Source organism: Macaca mulatta, chromosome 18 (genome assembly GCF_049350105.2).
Source record: "Macaca mulatta isolate MMU2019108-1 chromosome 18, T2T-MMU8v2.0, whole genome shotgun sequence".
NCBI lineage: Eukaryota > Metazoa > Chordata > Mammalia > Primates > Cercopithecidae > Macaca > Macaca mulatta.
In genome coordinates this window covers 55,779,900-55,794,823 of record NC_133423.1, presented here as the reverse complement: position 1 = coordinate 55,794,823, position 14,924 = coordinate 55,779,900, and the positions used below count along the sequence as shown (strand labels likewise).

Here is a 14,924-nt window from a genome sequence, read left to right as displayed (position 1 = left end):
ATGTTCTCTTCTAAGGTGGGTTTCTCAACTTCAATGCTACTGGCATTTTGTGTTAAACAGTGCTTTATTGTAGGAGGCTGTCCTGTGCATTATGGGATGTTTAGCACATCCCTGGCCTCTACCCATTAGATGTCAGTAACACCTACCCTCCCCCAACAACCAAAACTGTCTCCATACATTGTCACGTACCCCCTAGGAGCAAAATCACCCTGGTTGACAGCCCCTGATCTAAAGGCTGCCTGTGTGAATCCAGAGACTATGTAGATCCCTCAACACTTCCCAGTCACAGCTGAGAAGACTCCAGTTGAAACAGCCCTCTTGGAGAACATGGAATCCAGGGCACTCTCAGGCATCACCTACTATCTTGGGCCATTGATCTTAGGGACCTGAGAGGTAGAGATAGATGATCTAGATCTCTGTGCCAAACCAATACCCAGAGCTTGTTCTCTAGGCTTGTTCAAGAGTTAAATCAGGACCGAGAAGACATGCAATTGGGTACATACAGATCTTTGTTAATGAGATTTCCGGCTTGCACCCAGAGGGCCTTTAGCCAAACTGTCTGCTTCTCGGATGCAAGCACTGTAGCCTGGCACCATGGCTTAACGGAGTTGTTTGAAAGCTCTGTGTACCTAAACATAATTAGAATGTTTTCATCCCATGGCTTTGCTTAGCAACCTAATGGTATGTATCCAGGTTTGTCATGAAAACCTGAAGGAGTAGTTAACTTCATTAAGGAAGTCATTCTTCATAAGAGTATTAAACTTCAGAAAATCATTTTGCAGCCATCTTTAAGTAGCATTAATGATATTTCCCCAAGTAAAATGGCATCAAATTATCATAAATGGAAGTATGACAATTTTTATTTTCTTGTTCTTTCTTCTCTAATTTTTATAGAGTCTGTGTCCACTCAGAGGGTAGCACAATTGAATGGTCCCAAACAACATTTAACTTGGCCCAACTTGGCTGCCAATCCAATCAGCATCCTAGAAACAGAAATTTTCTTTGGCCACAGATAAAAAATGACAGCATCTTTGAAAGCAGTTTACCCTGCACAGTGCCTGTCCACAGGTGTCCAGCTGCGTGGGTGCTGGACATATGCAGACGAACCTGACCACAGAGAGTCACAGTTGCCTCAGCAGTGCCAGGGAACCAGAATATCTTGATGACTGAGTGGCTTAGCTGCACTGCTAATTTGCATTTATGGTTGAATTTATTCACTATTAATTTGAATCCCTATGAACTATGGGGCTAGTGCTAGAAACTAGAGGTAGCCCCTGGATTCTTCTCTAGCTCTGCCTTTGTTGATCCAGCTTAGCTTCAGGCAAATCATTTTGTCTGTGAGTTTGATACAGTAATTTCTGCCCTAATGTGCCTCAATGAGTAATCTAAGAATGAAAGAAGATACTATCAAGATGCTTTAAAGTTTTTTTTTTTTTAAGTTGCTATAGGAATGTAAATACACAGATAGAACACTATTTTCTCATGCAAATATGCACATTGTATGCAAACCAGGCATAGCCCTCAGGGCTTCAACTTTCTACTGCAGTCACCAAAATCCTTGTGGCAGATGCTTATCCAAAGCTGTAGCCAGGGTTCTGTTTAAAACTCACAGGGCAAAAGAATTACTCATGGTTTCATGTGTAGGTAAATGAAATGGCTGAACCCAATAGTATTGGGGTCTATTTTTAAAAAAAGGAGATTTCTGCATTTTTCTCCAAAATAAATGACTTTCAGATACAAAAGCAAATATACTTAGAGCAGTGCTAGAGGGACGCTGTCTAGGCAAAAGCTAAAAACATGGAGGTTATCACATTGAAACAGGAAATTTTCCCTGACCCCTTCACAGGCCTTGTGATGGGGGTGCCTTGCTTACTCAGCTCATAGCTCTCAACTCCTCTAAGGAGTGGGAGCACACAGGTGAGTGAGTGCAGGGGCCGGGGCATGTGCTTCTGGGCAACAGCAGGAGCAAAACTCCATGTGGGCCCTGCAGCGGTGTCTGGCGGGGAGTACCTGCAACCCCTGAAACCCCAGAGGGCTTGTGTACAGTACGACTTTTAGCTTTGCCATCGTGGATGGCTTAAGTGTTAACTCAGTTGGCCCTCTGCTTTTTTGTGTGAGGTGGTTGCTCTCCACCAGTGAGGGCAGAGGGTCAGTGTGACAGCCTTTAGCGCCCACATCTGTGACACCAGAGCTCTTGTTTGGCATCCAGAAAAAAAATCAGGTCACATAAATGAATTGAAGGATGGTGAATACAGAGGGTTTTATTGCCAATGAAAGTGGCTCTCAGCAAGAAGGGGAGCTGGAAAGGGGATGGAATGGGAAAGTGATCTTCCCCCAGAGTCTGTCCATCCCCAGCTGTACTCCTCTTGGAAGCAACTCTGTCAGGCCATACCTCTGAAGTCAAGCTGCCTCTCTCTGACATCAAACCACAATTTCTGATGTCCTGCTGCTTCTCCTCTTCTCCCCTTCTCTGCTCTCTGCCAGTGGAGCCTGGGGGTTTATGGGTACAGGATGGGGGTGGGGCAGACAAAGGGTGGTTTTGGAAAAGGTGGGAAAACGGGGATGTAAAGTTCTCACTTTGGGCCACAGTTCCAGGCTTGAGGGTGGGGCCTTTGCCAGGGACCCCACCCTTTTCTGCCTAGAACTTCTCTGCTTCCTATCCCTATCAACATATTGGTCTTGTTTGATGTTTGCTTTCCTGTGAAATGAAATGATGATCATGAAATTATCAATAAATCTACTGACTTAGAAAAGCAAGTTAAAAATACCACCTCATAATCATCACATTATCATCTGCTCACAAAAAACAAGGGCCATCAGCTCATAGGAGGGGCTCATAGGAGGTGGCTTTAACCTACCATTCCACTGTCTTACAACTATTCTTATTGTCAGTGATGTGTAAAAAAAATAAAATAAACTGGCAGGTGGCAACCTCATAAATCTTCAACATTGACCAAGTAGTATAAATTAGATAAATGAAAAACAAAAAGAAGAGTAATTGCTTTCTCAAAAGAACAAAGCAACAAAATTCATTACAGGAAGACGTCTTCTGAAGGTTGTACAAAGTGTTGACAGTTTTTCATTTTGGAATTTTGGTCATGCCAAAAACAATGGCAGCGCTAAGGAAATTAAAATACAAATTTTAGTGAAGCATTTATTTAGAAAACTAATTGAGTTTAAATCATGCATGTTTTTAAAGAGGCAACATCTGCTTGAAGTGTCTTGGCTATCTCTTAACGCTATCTGCGTGAACAGGTGGGACATGTGCCAGGTTGTGGGAAAGCAAGGAGCACTGCCACCACATATCTCTCCAGATGCTCAAATTCCACCCAAAGCCTCAGTGATTGGAGAGCCAGTGAAGGGAAAGTTGGAAAGGGAGGTGTCTCAGGCTCACCTTTGATAACTTTACATTGACTACAGCCTGAATGCACAACTGCAATGCAGTTTTGCATCATTGGTTTCTGATAAACTAAGGCAGTCCTGCCTGTTAACACCCTCATCAAGCCCAGGACTACATCTATCCCAGCCAGATACATCCTGATGCACACTTGTGTAAACATCTGCATAAGTAGGGACTGTGGTGTCAAGAGTCCTGTTTCTCATTTTGTTATTTATTTTCTTAGTTTTTGAACTAATACAGAGTACAGTCGACTTTTTGGTATATGGTTCTGTGAGTTTTAAAGCATATAAATTCACGCAATGACCACTGCAATCAGGATTTAAAACAGTCCCATCTTCCAACAAAACTCTTGTGTTGCCCTTTTGTAGTTGTACCCTCAACCCACCTCTGGAACCTGGTAACCACTTATGTATTCCCCATCACTATGGTTTTGTCTTTTCAAGAATGTCCTGTAAATAGCATGTAACCTTTTGAGACTGGCTTCTTTCACTCATCATGATGCCTTTGAGATTCATTCAAATCATTGTATATATCTATAGTTTGTTCCTTTTATTGCCGAGTGCTATTGCATTGCAGGGAATCTACTACAATTTGTATATTCACCACTCAAGAATATTTAGCTTGGTCCAGTTTTTGGCAGTTATGAATAAAGCTACTACAAATATTCATGTACATGCGTTTGTGTGAAAGTAAGTTTCCATTTTTCTAGGATAAATACCCAAGAATGGAATTGCTGGGTTGTATGATAATTCTATATTTAATCTTTTGAGGAACTACAGCTTGTCCTCTATTCTCTAACAGTGTCTATCACAAAGCAAAAGTTTTTAATTTGGATGAAGTTTGGTTTATTAACTTATTCTTTTTTGGAATCATGTCTAAGAAATTTTTGCCTAACATAGGTTATAAAAGTTTTCTCCTATGTTGTCTTCTAAAAGTTTCATAGTATTCCATTTTATTTTCAGATCTGTGATCCATTTTGAGTTTGTTTATGTATACTGTAAGGTTTAACTTGAGGTTGCTTTTTTCTGCATATGGAGTCTAGTTGTTCTAACACCATTTGATGAAAATAATATCCTGTCTGTATTGAATTGCCTTGTACCTTTTTCAAAATCAATGGGCCACATTTGTGTGTCCTGTTCTGAACTGTCTACTCTGTCCCATCGATCTAGGTGTCTATCCTTTTACCAATGACACACTGTCTTAATTACCATAGCTTTTTATTTATTAAAGTCAGGTTATATGATTTCTCCAAGATTACTCTTTTTCAAATTTAGTTGTTCTAGTTCTTCTGCTTTACCATGTAACTTTTAGAATCAGCTTGTCTATATAAGGTAGGAGACCAGCAGGACTTGTTTTCTGGTCCCAACCCTGATGACCAAAACAAGATCTGGTTCAGATGGGGTAAAGCAAAAAAACTGATGAAAACCACAGATGGAGACAAAAGCAATCCTTAGCTGCCCTCATTGCTCACAGGTATAAGCTACTCCCACTAGAGCCATGACAATTTATAAATGCCATGGCAACAACCTACAAGTTACCACCCCTTTCCAGGGCAAGACCCAAAACTTACTGTCCCTTTCCTAGAAAGTTCTAAACAACCCACCCCTCAATTTGTGTTGACCTGACCTTTAATTTGCATATAATTGAAAATAGATTTACATGAGTATAAATACTGTTGCCAAGAGCCCATACTTTGCTGACCCTGGGCACACTGCCTAGGAGTTAGCCCTGCTCCAGAAGAAGCAATACTGTTCAATAAAAAATTTCAGTCTATCACTACCAGTTTGCCCTTGAATTCTTTCCTGGTTAAAGCCAAAAACCATCCCAGGCTAAGCTCAATTTTGGGGCTCACCTGTCCTGCATCATATATCTACAAAAAAATCATCCTGGTGTTTTGATTGGAATTGAATTAAATCTATAGATCAATTTTGGAAGAAGTAACATCTTGTCTGTGTTGAGTCTTTCAGTCCATGAATATAGTATGTCTCTCCATGTATTTATTGTTTCTATCTTCTTTGATTGCTTTCATCAGCATTTTCTAGTTTCTAGCATAAAGATACTTAACAGGATTTGTTAGAGTTATACCTATGTGTTTCATTGCAAATAGCATTTTTTAAAAACTTAGTTTATTATAAATGTGCAGATAACGAGCTAATAAGATGGATTTTTGTGTTTTGACCCTATATCATACATTGTTAAACTCACTTTTTTGTTTTAGAAATTTTTTGTAGATTCCTTATAGTTTTTATGCAGACAATTATGACATCTGTGTATATGAGCAGTTTTTTCCTTTCCAGTCTGTATGCCTTTTATTTCTTTTATGTACCTGGCTAAGGTTTCCATATGATGTTCAATAGGAATAGTAAGAGTAGACATGAGAATTTTTACTTTAAAAAATGTAATCACAAAGGAATTTGAGTGTATGAGAATCGTATGTATTCTGGTGCCTTTTTGCCTTCTCTGCCTTCCACAATTGATTTTTACCAGAAACAAATAGAAGTAAAAAGATATACTTCTTTTATTAGCTTGTATTTCTAGATACCATCATAATTTTTTCTGTAATCAGACTTAAGTTTAGTATTACTTAAGGTACTATCATTTCTATGTAAGTTTTGAAATACAGTTAAAATAGTTAAATGTCACATGAACAAAAGTCAATCTGAGTTATTTGAAAATGATTCATTTTTGTAAGCTTTTAAATTAATCCAGAAGTGCTACAAAGCATATTTTTTGACATGTCTTACTCTACTTCCTAGGGAATTGGGGAGCTGTTCTCTAATCTTGTGTCTTGTTTTTCATCTTTTTCTCACCTCCCATCTCCCTTTCTTGCCTAGAATGTCCTTTGTGTGCAAAACCCTGAAATTTTGGGTCAAGTTGCTTCAAGTATATTCGGTTTATGACAATATAACACCTGTAGATACCTCTATTACCTGGTTGGAAAATTATAATATGAATTTTATAACATTGAAGGGGCAGGGGAGGGTCCATCACTAAGAGAAAATATATCATCTCATATTTCCAGAAAATTCTAACGATGATTCCCACCGACGAGGAGAAGCAGAAAATCCAGGAAGCTCAGCTGGCCAACCCTGAAATCCCCTTGGGCAGTGCAGAGCAGTTCCTCCTCACCCTCTCCTCCATCAGCGAGCTCTCTGCACGACTTCACCTCTGGGCATTCAAAATGGATTATGAAACTACAGAAAAGGTAAGCTCTCAGTAAGAGAGGCAGCTGATCCCACATCCACAGGATTGAGAAAGGCAGTTTTTCATTGATCAATATTAAGGCAGTGAAATGTCATTCTTGGCATAGGGTGTGGAGGGTGAGTTGACAATGAGCAGGTCGTGTGTACACCAGGTGATCAGCAGCTGGCCAATGGAGGCTGATTCTAAAGTGTCTGCCTGGTGCCAGCCTCAGACACTAGATTGTGGGCACCAGGTGATTGATTACAAAGCAAAACAGTTAAATTTTTTTTCAGGTCCTATATTCTCATTATAGAAAATGTGGAAAATACAGAAAAGCACAATAAATTTCCTATAATCCTTCCACCTGATGATAATCGCCTAAACTGCCAGTGACTATGGCAATTAGCAGGTCTTTGGGTCCCTTTGAGAGAGTATCCCTGGTAGAAAGTTGAAGATGATGCCTATTGCAAGAGTTTGGGGGGAGAATAGAAGGAAAGGGGACTTAATGGAGAAAGCTTGAGGAGGCTCCTCCTGAGTAGAAAGCAGAGGACATGGGCATCCTCTCTGGAATAGGGCAGTGGGAGTTTGATGCAGGCTGAACAGAAGGAGCCAGTGGAGAAGAAAAGGGAGAGATGGAAAGTGAACTGTGTGGGATCTTAGTTGAGAGGAAGTCCCCAGAAGAGATTCTATAGGCCAAGTGGGCCAGGTGCAGTGGCTCACACCTGTAATCCCAGCACTTTGGGAGGCTGAGGGAAGAGGGTGACTTGAAGTCAGGAGTTCAAGACCAACCTGAGCATCATAGTGAGACCCTGTCTCTACAAAAATTTTAAAAACTTAGCCAGGTGTGGTGGCATACACTTGTAGTCCCAGCTACTCAGGAGGCTGTGGCAGGAGCCACACTTGGGGCCAGGAGTTCAAGGCTGTAGTGGGCTATAATCGCCTTACTGTACTCCAGCCTGGGCAACAGAGTGAGACCCCCATCTCTAAAAAAATAAAGCCAAGTGGAGAGGCTATGTGGTCTCCATCTTCTGGCAAAGGAAAGAGCAAGGTCCTATACTGAGGGCCAGATAGGTGGTGGTGGGTTTGGGGGACTTCAGGAGGGAACTACAGTATTTGAATTCATCAGGAAGTCAAGCAGAGAGAAAGACACCTAGGACTGCTGAGGTGACTGCTATGACTGGGTCACAAGACCAGCCAGCGTGCTCAGGTGACTTTCTTTAGCTAAGGGAGGTAACATCATGGAGAAAACAGATCACTGGGTCAGCCTGGCAGGACTTGGGCTGGAGAAACTGAAGCTGGATCTCCTGGCTTTGGGATATAGTCTGGGGGAGAGCCTCAGTCAAGACAAAGGAGTGGGGGCCACAGAACAGCAGCAGAGAGGGTAGGGGAGATGGAGGCCATGAGGTTACAGGGTGGGCTGGAGGTCTGAGGGAGGGGGATCATGAAGGCAGTGGGGTAGTGAGGGCAGTAGCCTTCTAGTGAGCAGCCCAGGCTGAGAGGTGGCTAGCCATGGAGTGCCTTGAAGGGAGGAGGAGGCCTGGGGCAGTTCAGGGACATCGAGGCCACAACTTTCATTGCCAATCTGCCTGGAACGAGAAAAAGCAAAGAAGACGACTGTGGTCTAGAAGCTGAAGGAAGATGGGAAGGAAGAGTTTCCCAGAAGTCAGCCACAGCCAGGAAGGAGAGTAAGAGGAGGGCATTCCCTGAGGCAGGAATGGAGAGTCCAGAACCCTTGTCACCCCAGCACAAGGTCCTTTTGGTCTCCACTGCAGGGTCTGGGGAGTAGAGGCTCTCCCTGCCACACGTTTCCATACCTAGGAACAATGCCCATCGCGGGGGATTGCCTCGTGCTGGGGAGAGCACCACGTGTTCCCTTATACAGAAAGTCAAAAGAACAAAGTAAAGCCAAATTGTACATTTTTTATCGTCTAATTTTTTTTTAACTGAAAGGAAGTAGCAGAACCACTCCTGGATCTGAAGGAAGGAATAGACCAGTTGGAGAACAATAAAACCTTGGGCTTTATCCTGTCTACTCTCTTAGCCATTGGAAACTTTCTAAATGGAACTAATGTAAGTCATCCCCATCCCTCATCCTGCAGCCCCCGCCCCCCTTGCCACAAAATCCCTGCCCAGCAATTGCTGATGAAGGTTGTACCTCAGGTCCCCCAAAGCACAGTAGAACAAATGACTTTTGTGTCTTCTTGCTGAAAATCTAGAAGGAATTTTGTTCTTAAGATACCAGGGCCTGGGCTGGGTGCAGTGGCTCACGCCTGTAATCTCAGCACTTTGTGAGGCTGAGATCACGAGGTCAGGAGATCGAGACCATCCTGACTGACATGGTGAAACCCTGTCTCTACTAAAAATACAAAAAAATTAGCCAGGCATGGCGGCACGTGACTGTAGTCCAGGCTACTCAGGATGCTGAGGCAGGAGAATCGCTTGAACCTGGAAAGTGGAGGTTGCAGTGAACTGAGATCTTGCCACTGCACTCCAGCCTGGGTGACAGAGCAAGATTCCATCTCAAGATTTCAACCAGTGTCTTGCTACAAATAAGAAAACAGAAAACACACACATGATTCTTTATGAAGTGTAACTACTCTCAAATTTGACATTGGAAAACTCTTCTGCCCCATTTTTTTTTCCTGAGCTTATCACTCAAATATTCATGCTTATATGCATTTTGATGCTTAAAGAAAAACAACTTTAAAAAAATATTTTTAAGTTCCGGGGTACATTTGCAGGAGGTGCAGGTTTGTTACACTGGTAAATGTGTGCCCTGGTAGTTTGCTGTACCTATCAACCCATCACCTAGGTATTAAGCCCAACATGCATTAGCTATTAAGAAAAGCAACTTTTTAAAATTGACCCAGCTTTGGCCAGGAAGTAGGTGACAGCACGCAAAGGGAGGAGGAAGTAGATAAACAGATGTAAGAGCCTAGTCCCACAGCACCCTGATTTAGGGGTGAGCCCTGGGACATGGCTCATGGCTGTGGTGGGAAAGGGCTAGAGGCTCCCTCATTCTCAGTGTGGCTGGCCCACATGTGATCAGCCCTGGTTCATGGAGCATGTGGCCCCAGGAGCTTCAGTCACAGAGAAACTGAATGTTGGGGCGACTGCAGCTGGGAATTGATTCTAACCATCTGTGCTGTTCTCTAAGAGCCTGCGTGAAACTTGTCTTGTATATTGATGTTTGCAAAACAGGCCAAAGCGTTTGAGTTAAGCTACCTCGAGAAGGTTCCAGAAGTCAAAGACACAGTGCACAAGCAGTCGCTTCTCCACCACGTGTGCACCATGGTGGTGGAAAACTTCCCAGACAGCTCCGATCTGTACTCGGAGATCGGGGCCATCACCAGGTCAGCCAAGGTAGGTCTGCGGATGCTGAGGAGTGGGGCTGGTCTCGCCACAGCCACGGGGTCTTTATCCGTCATCCTCGGGGAACACGTGCCCTATTAAGTAAAATGCCCAAGTGCCGCCTGCATTCTCTGCTCTAGAGTTTGTGAATATGATTTGTTTTGTGGCATTTCTAATGAATTTTAAGATATTTTTCCTATCTCTGGTTCTCGGTCAGATTCTTTCCTACTGAGGTATGCAAGGCAAGCCTGCCATCCCATTCCTAAAGCCTGTGTCCACTGTTGAGCACTGTTACTCACCAGGGTGGATTCTCCAGAACACTGAAACAGCACAGCTTGTCTTAGGTGGGCAACCATGTTAAAAAGATGCAATTTGGCTCTTCCTGAGATGTCCATAGGACATTGCAGTGAGGTGTGGAGCCAGAAAACAGGGCCCTTCCGGCCCCTGCTCACCAGAGATCGGCAGTCCCTATGATCTTACCCAAAGAGAACATTTTTATAGGGCTGTAAACAGTATATGGCCTTGGCCCTCAGCTGTAAGCTCTTAAAGCAAATGCAGAGTTAATATCTTCATGAGCTTATGCTTCATTAGAAAAGAGACAGTCGCAGTATGTGGACACCTGGCTGCCTCTAGTGCAGGGGGTCCCTGAGGCTGACCAACCCCTGGAGGGATCCCAAACACACCAGAACTGGGAGATGTGAAGGTCTTAGGAGCACAGGAAACTCACTAGGGTAGGGGGCAGGGGTGAAAGACACCCTTAAATAGGGTACAGCAACCAGGCCAGTGTGAAGGAACCTTCTAGAAACACCCCTGGCTGGAGCATGAGAGCCGGCAGTACTGGGGTGTGTTGGACTCCCGCATGAGAGGAAGAGAGAGAGTGGTGGGCAAAGGTGGGGAAGGATGTGGGTTGGCTGCTGAGGCCTGCTTCAAGGGGCCCTTCCTCTCTGTCTGCCTTCTGCCACAGCCCTGGCTTGTGGGGACCTGGTGTCCGAGAGCCTCCTCCACCTACCTCCAGAGCTGCAGGCTGGCCTCTGCCAGGTGCACCGAGCAGGGGACCCTGAACTGGCCTATCAGAATTTTTTTCTAAGCCTCATTGTATCATGAGAAAGCAAAGCCTTTCCTATCTGGACTCAGGATTCCTTTGGTTTCAGACAAATCATTTTCCTCAAAGTGCCATGAAACCCTGCATACTTGAATCCCATGGGCTCTGCCTAAACTCGCCTTCTCTTTTTGATGCAATAGCATCAGGAAGTCAGGTACATACGGTGTCTTGCACGCCTCCCTGCTTCACACCAGACACGACACTGAGTGTCTTCATCCTGTTGGTGCCACAGATCCTCTCACAAAATCCATCTTTGCGGACTCTTTCCCCTACATTGTCTTTCTAAGGATGGGCCTGGAGGTCTGAGGTCACTCCAGCAAGTCCCCTGTGGGCTTCAGCAGGCCCTGCGCATTGCCTCTTGTCAGTGGCGCCTTACCTCCGCGCACTGCTCACCTCCACGCACCTTCCGCTCAGCCCCCCGCCACACCCTCCGCGTACCTCGCACTCATTCCCGTACCCGCACCCTCCTTGCACCTCCCGCTCAACACCCCCAGCCACACCTTCCGCGCACCTCCCATTCATCCCTCACCCCCGCACCCTCCTCGCACCTCCCGCTCAACACCCCCAGCCACACCCTCCGCGCACCTCCCATTCATCCCTAACCCCCGCACCCTCCGCGCACCTCCTGCTGCTCTGGCTTTTGCTTGCTGGACACAGCCTTTCCCATCTTAGCTACTTTCCATCCACCTCAGTCCCCTCCTGTCAGCTCACCCACTTATTTATCTATTTCTTCCTCCGCTCTCGTCCTTCTCAATTTCTTTCCCCATCCCTCTATTAAATGTGGTCCTCTGATGTATTTTTTCATGACTAAAAATCTCTCTGATTTATGTAATTTTTAGTCTGGAAATTCTATAAAATCATCACCTTAGAAAACCTCATCTCAGCCTCCTTCAGGCAATCCAGCCTGTCTGCACGTCCCTGAATTCACAGCCAGCGCTCTGTCACATCTGTCCCTTGCATGTGTGAGGTGCATCTGCTGGCAACCCTCACACCCACACACAGGCACACACACGGGCCTGGTGGGGGCTATGTGTCCTTCAGAGTTTGGGAATCGCCTGTGTGTACAGTCAGCCTCCTTGAGAACAGGAAGTTGTCTCATTCAGCATTTGTGTTTATGTTCAGTGCCTGGCTTAGAGACTGGTGTAGTTTCTCCGTGAGTGTTGGTGGAATGAGTGAGTGGGTAGGTGAATAAAACAACTTGTCACTCACACTATAAAGGAGATCATCACGAAGAGAGGTGGTTGCCCATTAGTTGGTCCCCAGCATAGCATAGCCATCCTCGTCGGACTAGGGTGCATTTCTCAACTTGAAGAGAAATATTATCGCTGAAGAATAAGAGTGCTCTGAAAAAAAATTTATGAGACATCTTAGTTCATCTTGTACTAGGGTTCCTTGATATCATGTTTTAATTTATAGTTCCCAAAGATTTATTTCCAAATATGGCCAAAAAAGGTGACACATGTATTGAGTTCATTTGGAGAACAGTTTTATCACTAAATAATGTGATGTCAAGATAATGACAAATACACATGTGAATAATTTTTAGCCTGTAAATATGTTTGTATTTCAAGATGTGAATTTGGTTTTGATGTTTGTTTCTCCCCAGAGGCAGTTTGGTCTCCCAATTCAGGTTGGTGTCTGGCGGTTTCAGTGTGTTTGCAATGTTCTCGCTCTGATTTTCAGGTTGACTTTGATCAACTTCAGGATAATTTATGTCAGATGGAGAGAAGATGCAAGGCTTCATGGGATCACCTCAAGGCAATTGCAAAACATGAAATGAAACCGGTTTTAAAACAACGGATGTCAGAGTTCCTGAAAGACTGTGCAGAGCGAATTATAATTTTAAAGATTGTCCATAGAAGGATAATCAACAGGTAAGTGGATTGAGGAACTTATAGAAAATCAGTACAGTGGCATATTGAAAAATTTGTGCTGCAAATTAAGAGCTGATGGTTAAATTTACAGATTTTTGCACATTCTTGGTACATAGCAAGTACACTGATGATACGGATATTTAACAGTTTCATGGCTAATTAATTTTTCTTACACAATAATATAATGCCATCAAATCTCAAAGTTGGAAGGAATCTCAGAAATAATTTGATCCAAAAATCCTACCTATCAAGAACTGCATCTGTAAGATTCCTAACAAATTGAACCCTGCATCTCTGGGTCTGCTGGAAGAATTTCACCTACAGAGAGGACACTCCCTTTCAAGGCAACTCTCTTTGTTAGAAAAGTTCCTCTTTTACCTGATCTGCAGCTGGCCTTCAGAGGACCCTCCAGTAATGGATCCTCCAACAGCTGCTCTATGCCACAGCCTACCTGAGTGAGGTCCAGGCTCCATCACAGCACTGTCCTCTAGACCAGCCCTCCTCAGAGTCACAGGATCCCAGAAGACCCTGGAGACACAGCAGTGAGGTGTCCGACCTTGTTTTTCCCACAAGGAGAATGGGGTCTGGAACTACCCATGGCTGTCCAGGGCTGTGCGACCAGAAAGCAGTGGCAGCCCGAAGACTAGAACCTGGATCTTCTAATTTCCCAGGCCAGGGCCTTTCCTACCATGGCTACCACTCTCTTCTCCTTTGCTTTGTCACAGAATACAGTTGAGGGACCCTCACCCATTCTTCCTTCCTCCCTCCCTCCCTGCCTTTCCCTTCTTTCCTCATCTCCTTCTTTCACCTTTCTTAAGCCTATACAGAACTTTTTAAAAACCTGATACTTTTATCTGCACGTGAACCCTCTCCCAGCTTGTGTCAGTTTCTGCTTTGATAATCATGCTCCCAGGGTCTTCATCCAGACCACTGAGAAAATGGCAAGTAGTTTTTAAATGTTGGACAGGACAAAAATAAGGAGCAGAATCTTCCCTCCAGGTTGACAACTATCTGTTAATCAGTTCGTTTGGAATTTAATTGTTCAACTATAAATCTCCCTGACTGTACTCTATCTAGACCTTCTGGCTGTCCTTCCTTCCTCAAGGGAACTTTTAAGAGATTTTGTCAGATTTCTTACTGAAATCAAAGAGGCAGGGAATGTGAGCTGGTTTGGCCCTCTGTGCTTTGTATTATGCAAGCAATTCCCCATTTAAAACACACACACACACACACACACACACAGAGAGAGAGAGAGAGAGAGAGGGAGAGAGAGAGAGAGAGAACACCAACTATTATTTGGAATGTCATGAAGTTGGAGTAATTTTTTGAGCATTTTATAAAGCTATTGAGCTTGGTTACGTTAACCATTTTGTCCCAGACAGATTAAAAACTCAGTTTGGTGGTATGTCTATTTCTTAAGCTATAAAGTGTTTGCTCTCTTTGTCCCATTCTCCTTGGTAAGCTGGTCACCCAGATGATGGCTGCTCCCGCCTCACCTGTCTACATCCCATTGTGGATGACCAGGAGGAGCCAGAAGTTCACTGTGGTTTTGGTGTGGGTAGTAAAAGGGGCGTGACTAAAGGGAAGTGGTACCAGGAAGTGGCCAATCCAAACTATCTAAACCGTAGCACCCTGGGTTCAAATGAAGTCTTTAGCTGGAGCCCTGCATGTAGAACTGATTAAAGCAGGACTCTTGTTGAAATTGAGATGGAGGACTGAGAGCCCCAAGGACTGTGCCTTGTTTTTCCCTCCCTCTCCCACCAACAGTCCTCAGGATCATAGCTGAGGACAGCTGTGATTTTTTTTTTAACTTAACACATTGAGAAACTGAGGCACAGAAAGGAGAAGAACCCTAGTTCAGGGCCTTATAGCTGGTAACCAGTGGGATCATCTTAGTCATGCAAATGAGCCTAAATACTTATATTTTGACTTCAGATAAAAAAGTTTCAAAAAGCTGTCTCTTTAGGTAAAACCTAGTTTTCAAAACTGTTTCCTGGCTAAGAAAATTTTGTTT

General features: G+C 44.0%; 1 protein-coding gene across 8 annotated transcripts in view; it reads left to right on the top strand.

Annotated features, from left to right (window-relative positions):
- FHOD3 (formin homology 2 domain containing 3) overlaps window positions 1-14,924 on the top strand; it is a 488,002-nt gene that overhangs the window by 444,734 nt on the left and 28,344 nt on the right. For all 8 annotated transcript variants that reach the window (NM_001194349.3, XM_001106633.5, XM_077974668.1 and 5 more), the window contains 4 exon segments: window positions 6,423-6,605; window positions 8,534-8,653; window positions 9,785-9,946; window positions 12,720-12,910. In NM_001194349.3, coding sequence (NP_001181278.2) covers window positions 6,423-6,605; window positions 8,534-8,653; window positions 9,785-9,946; window positions 12,720-12,910 — 656 coding nt within the window.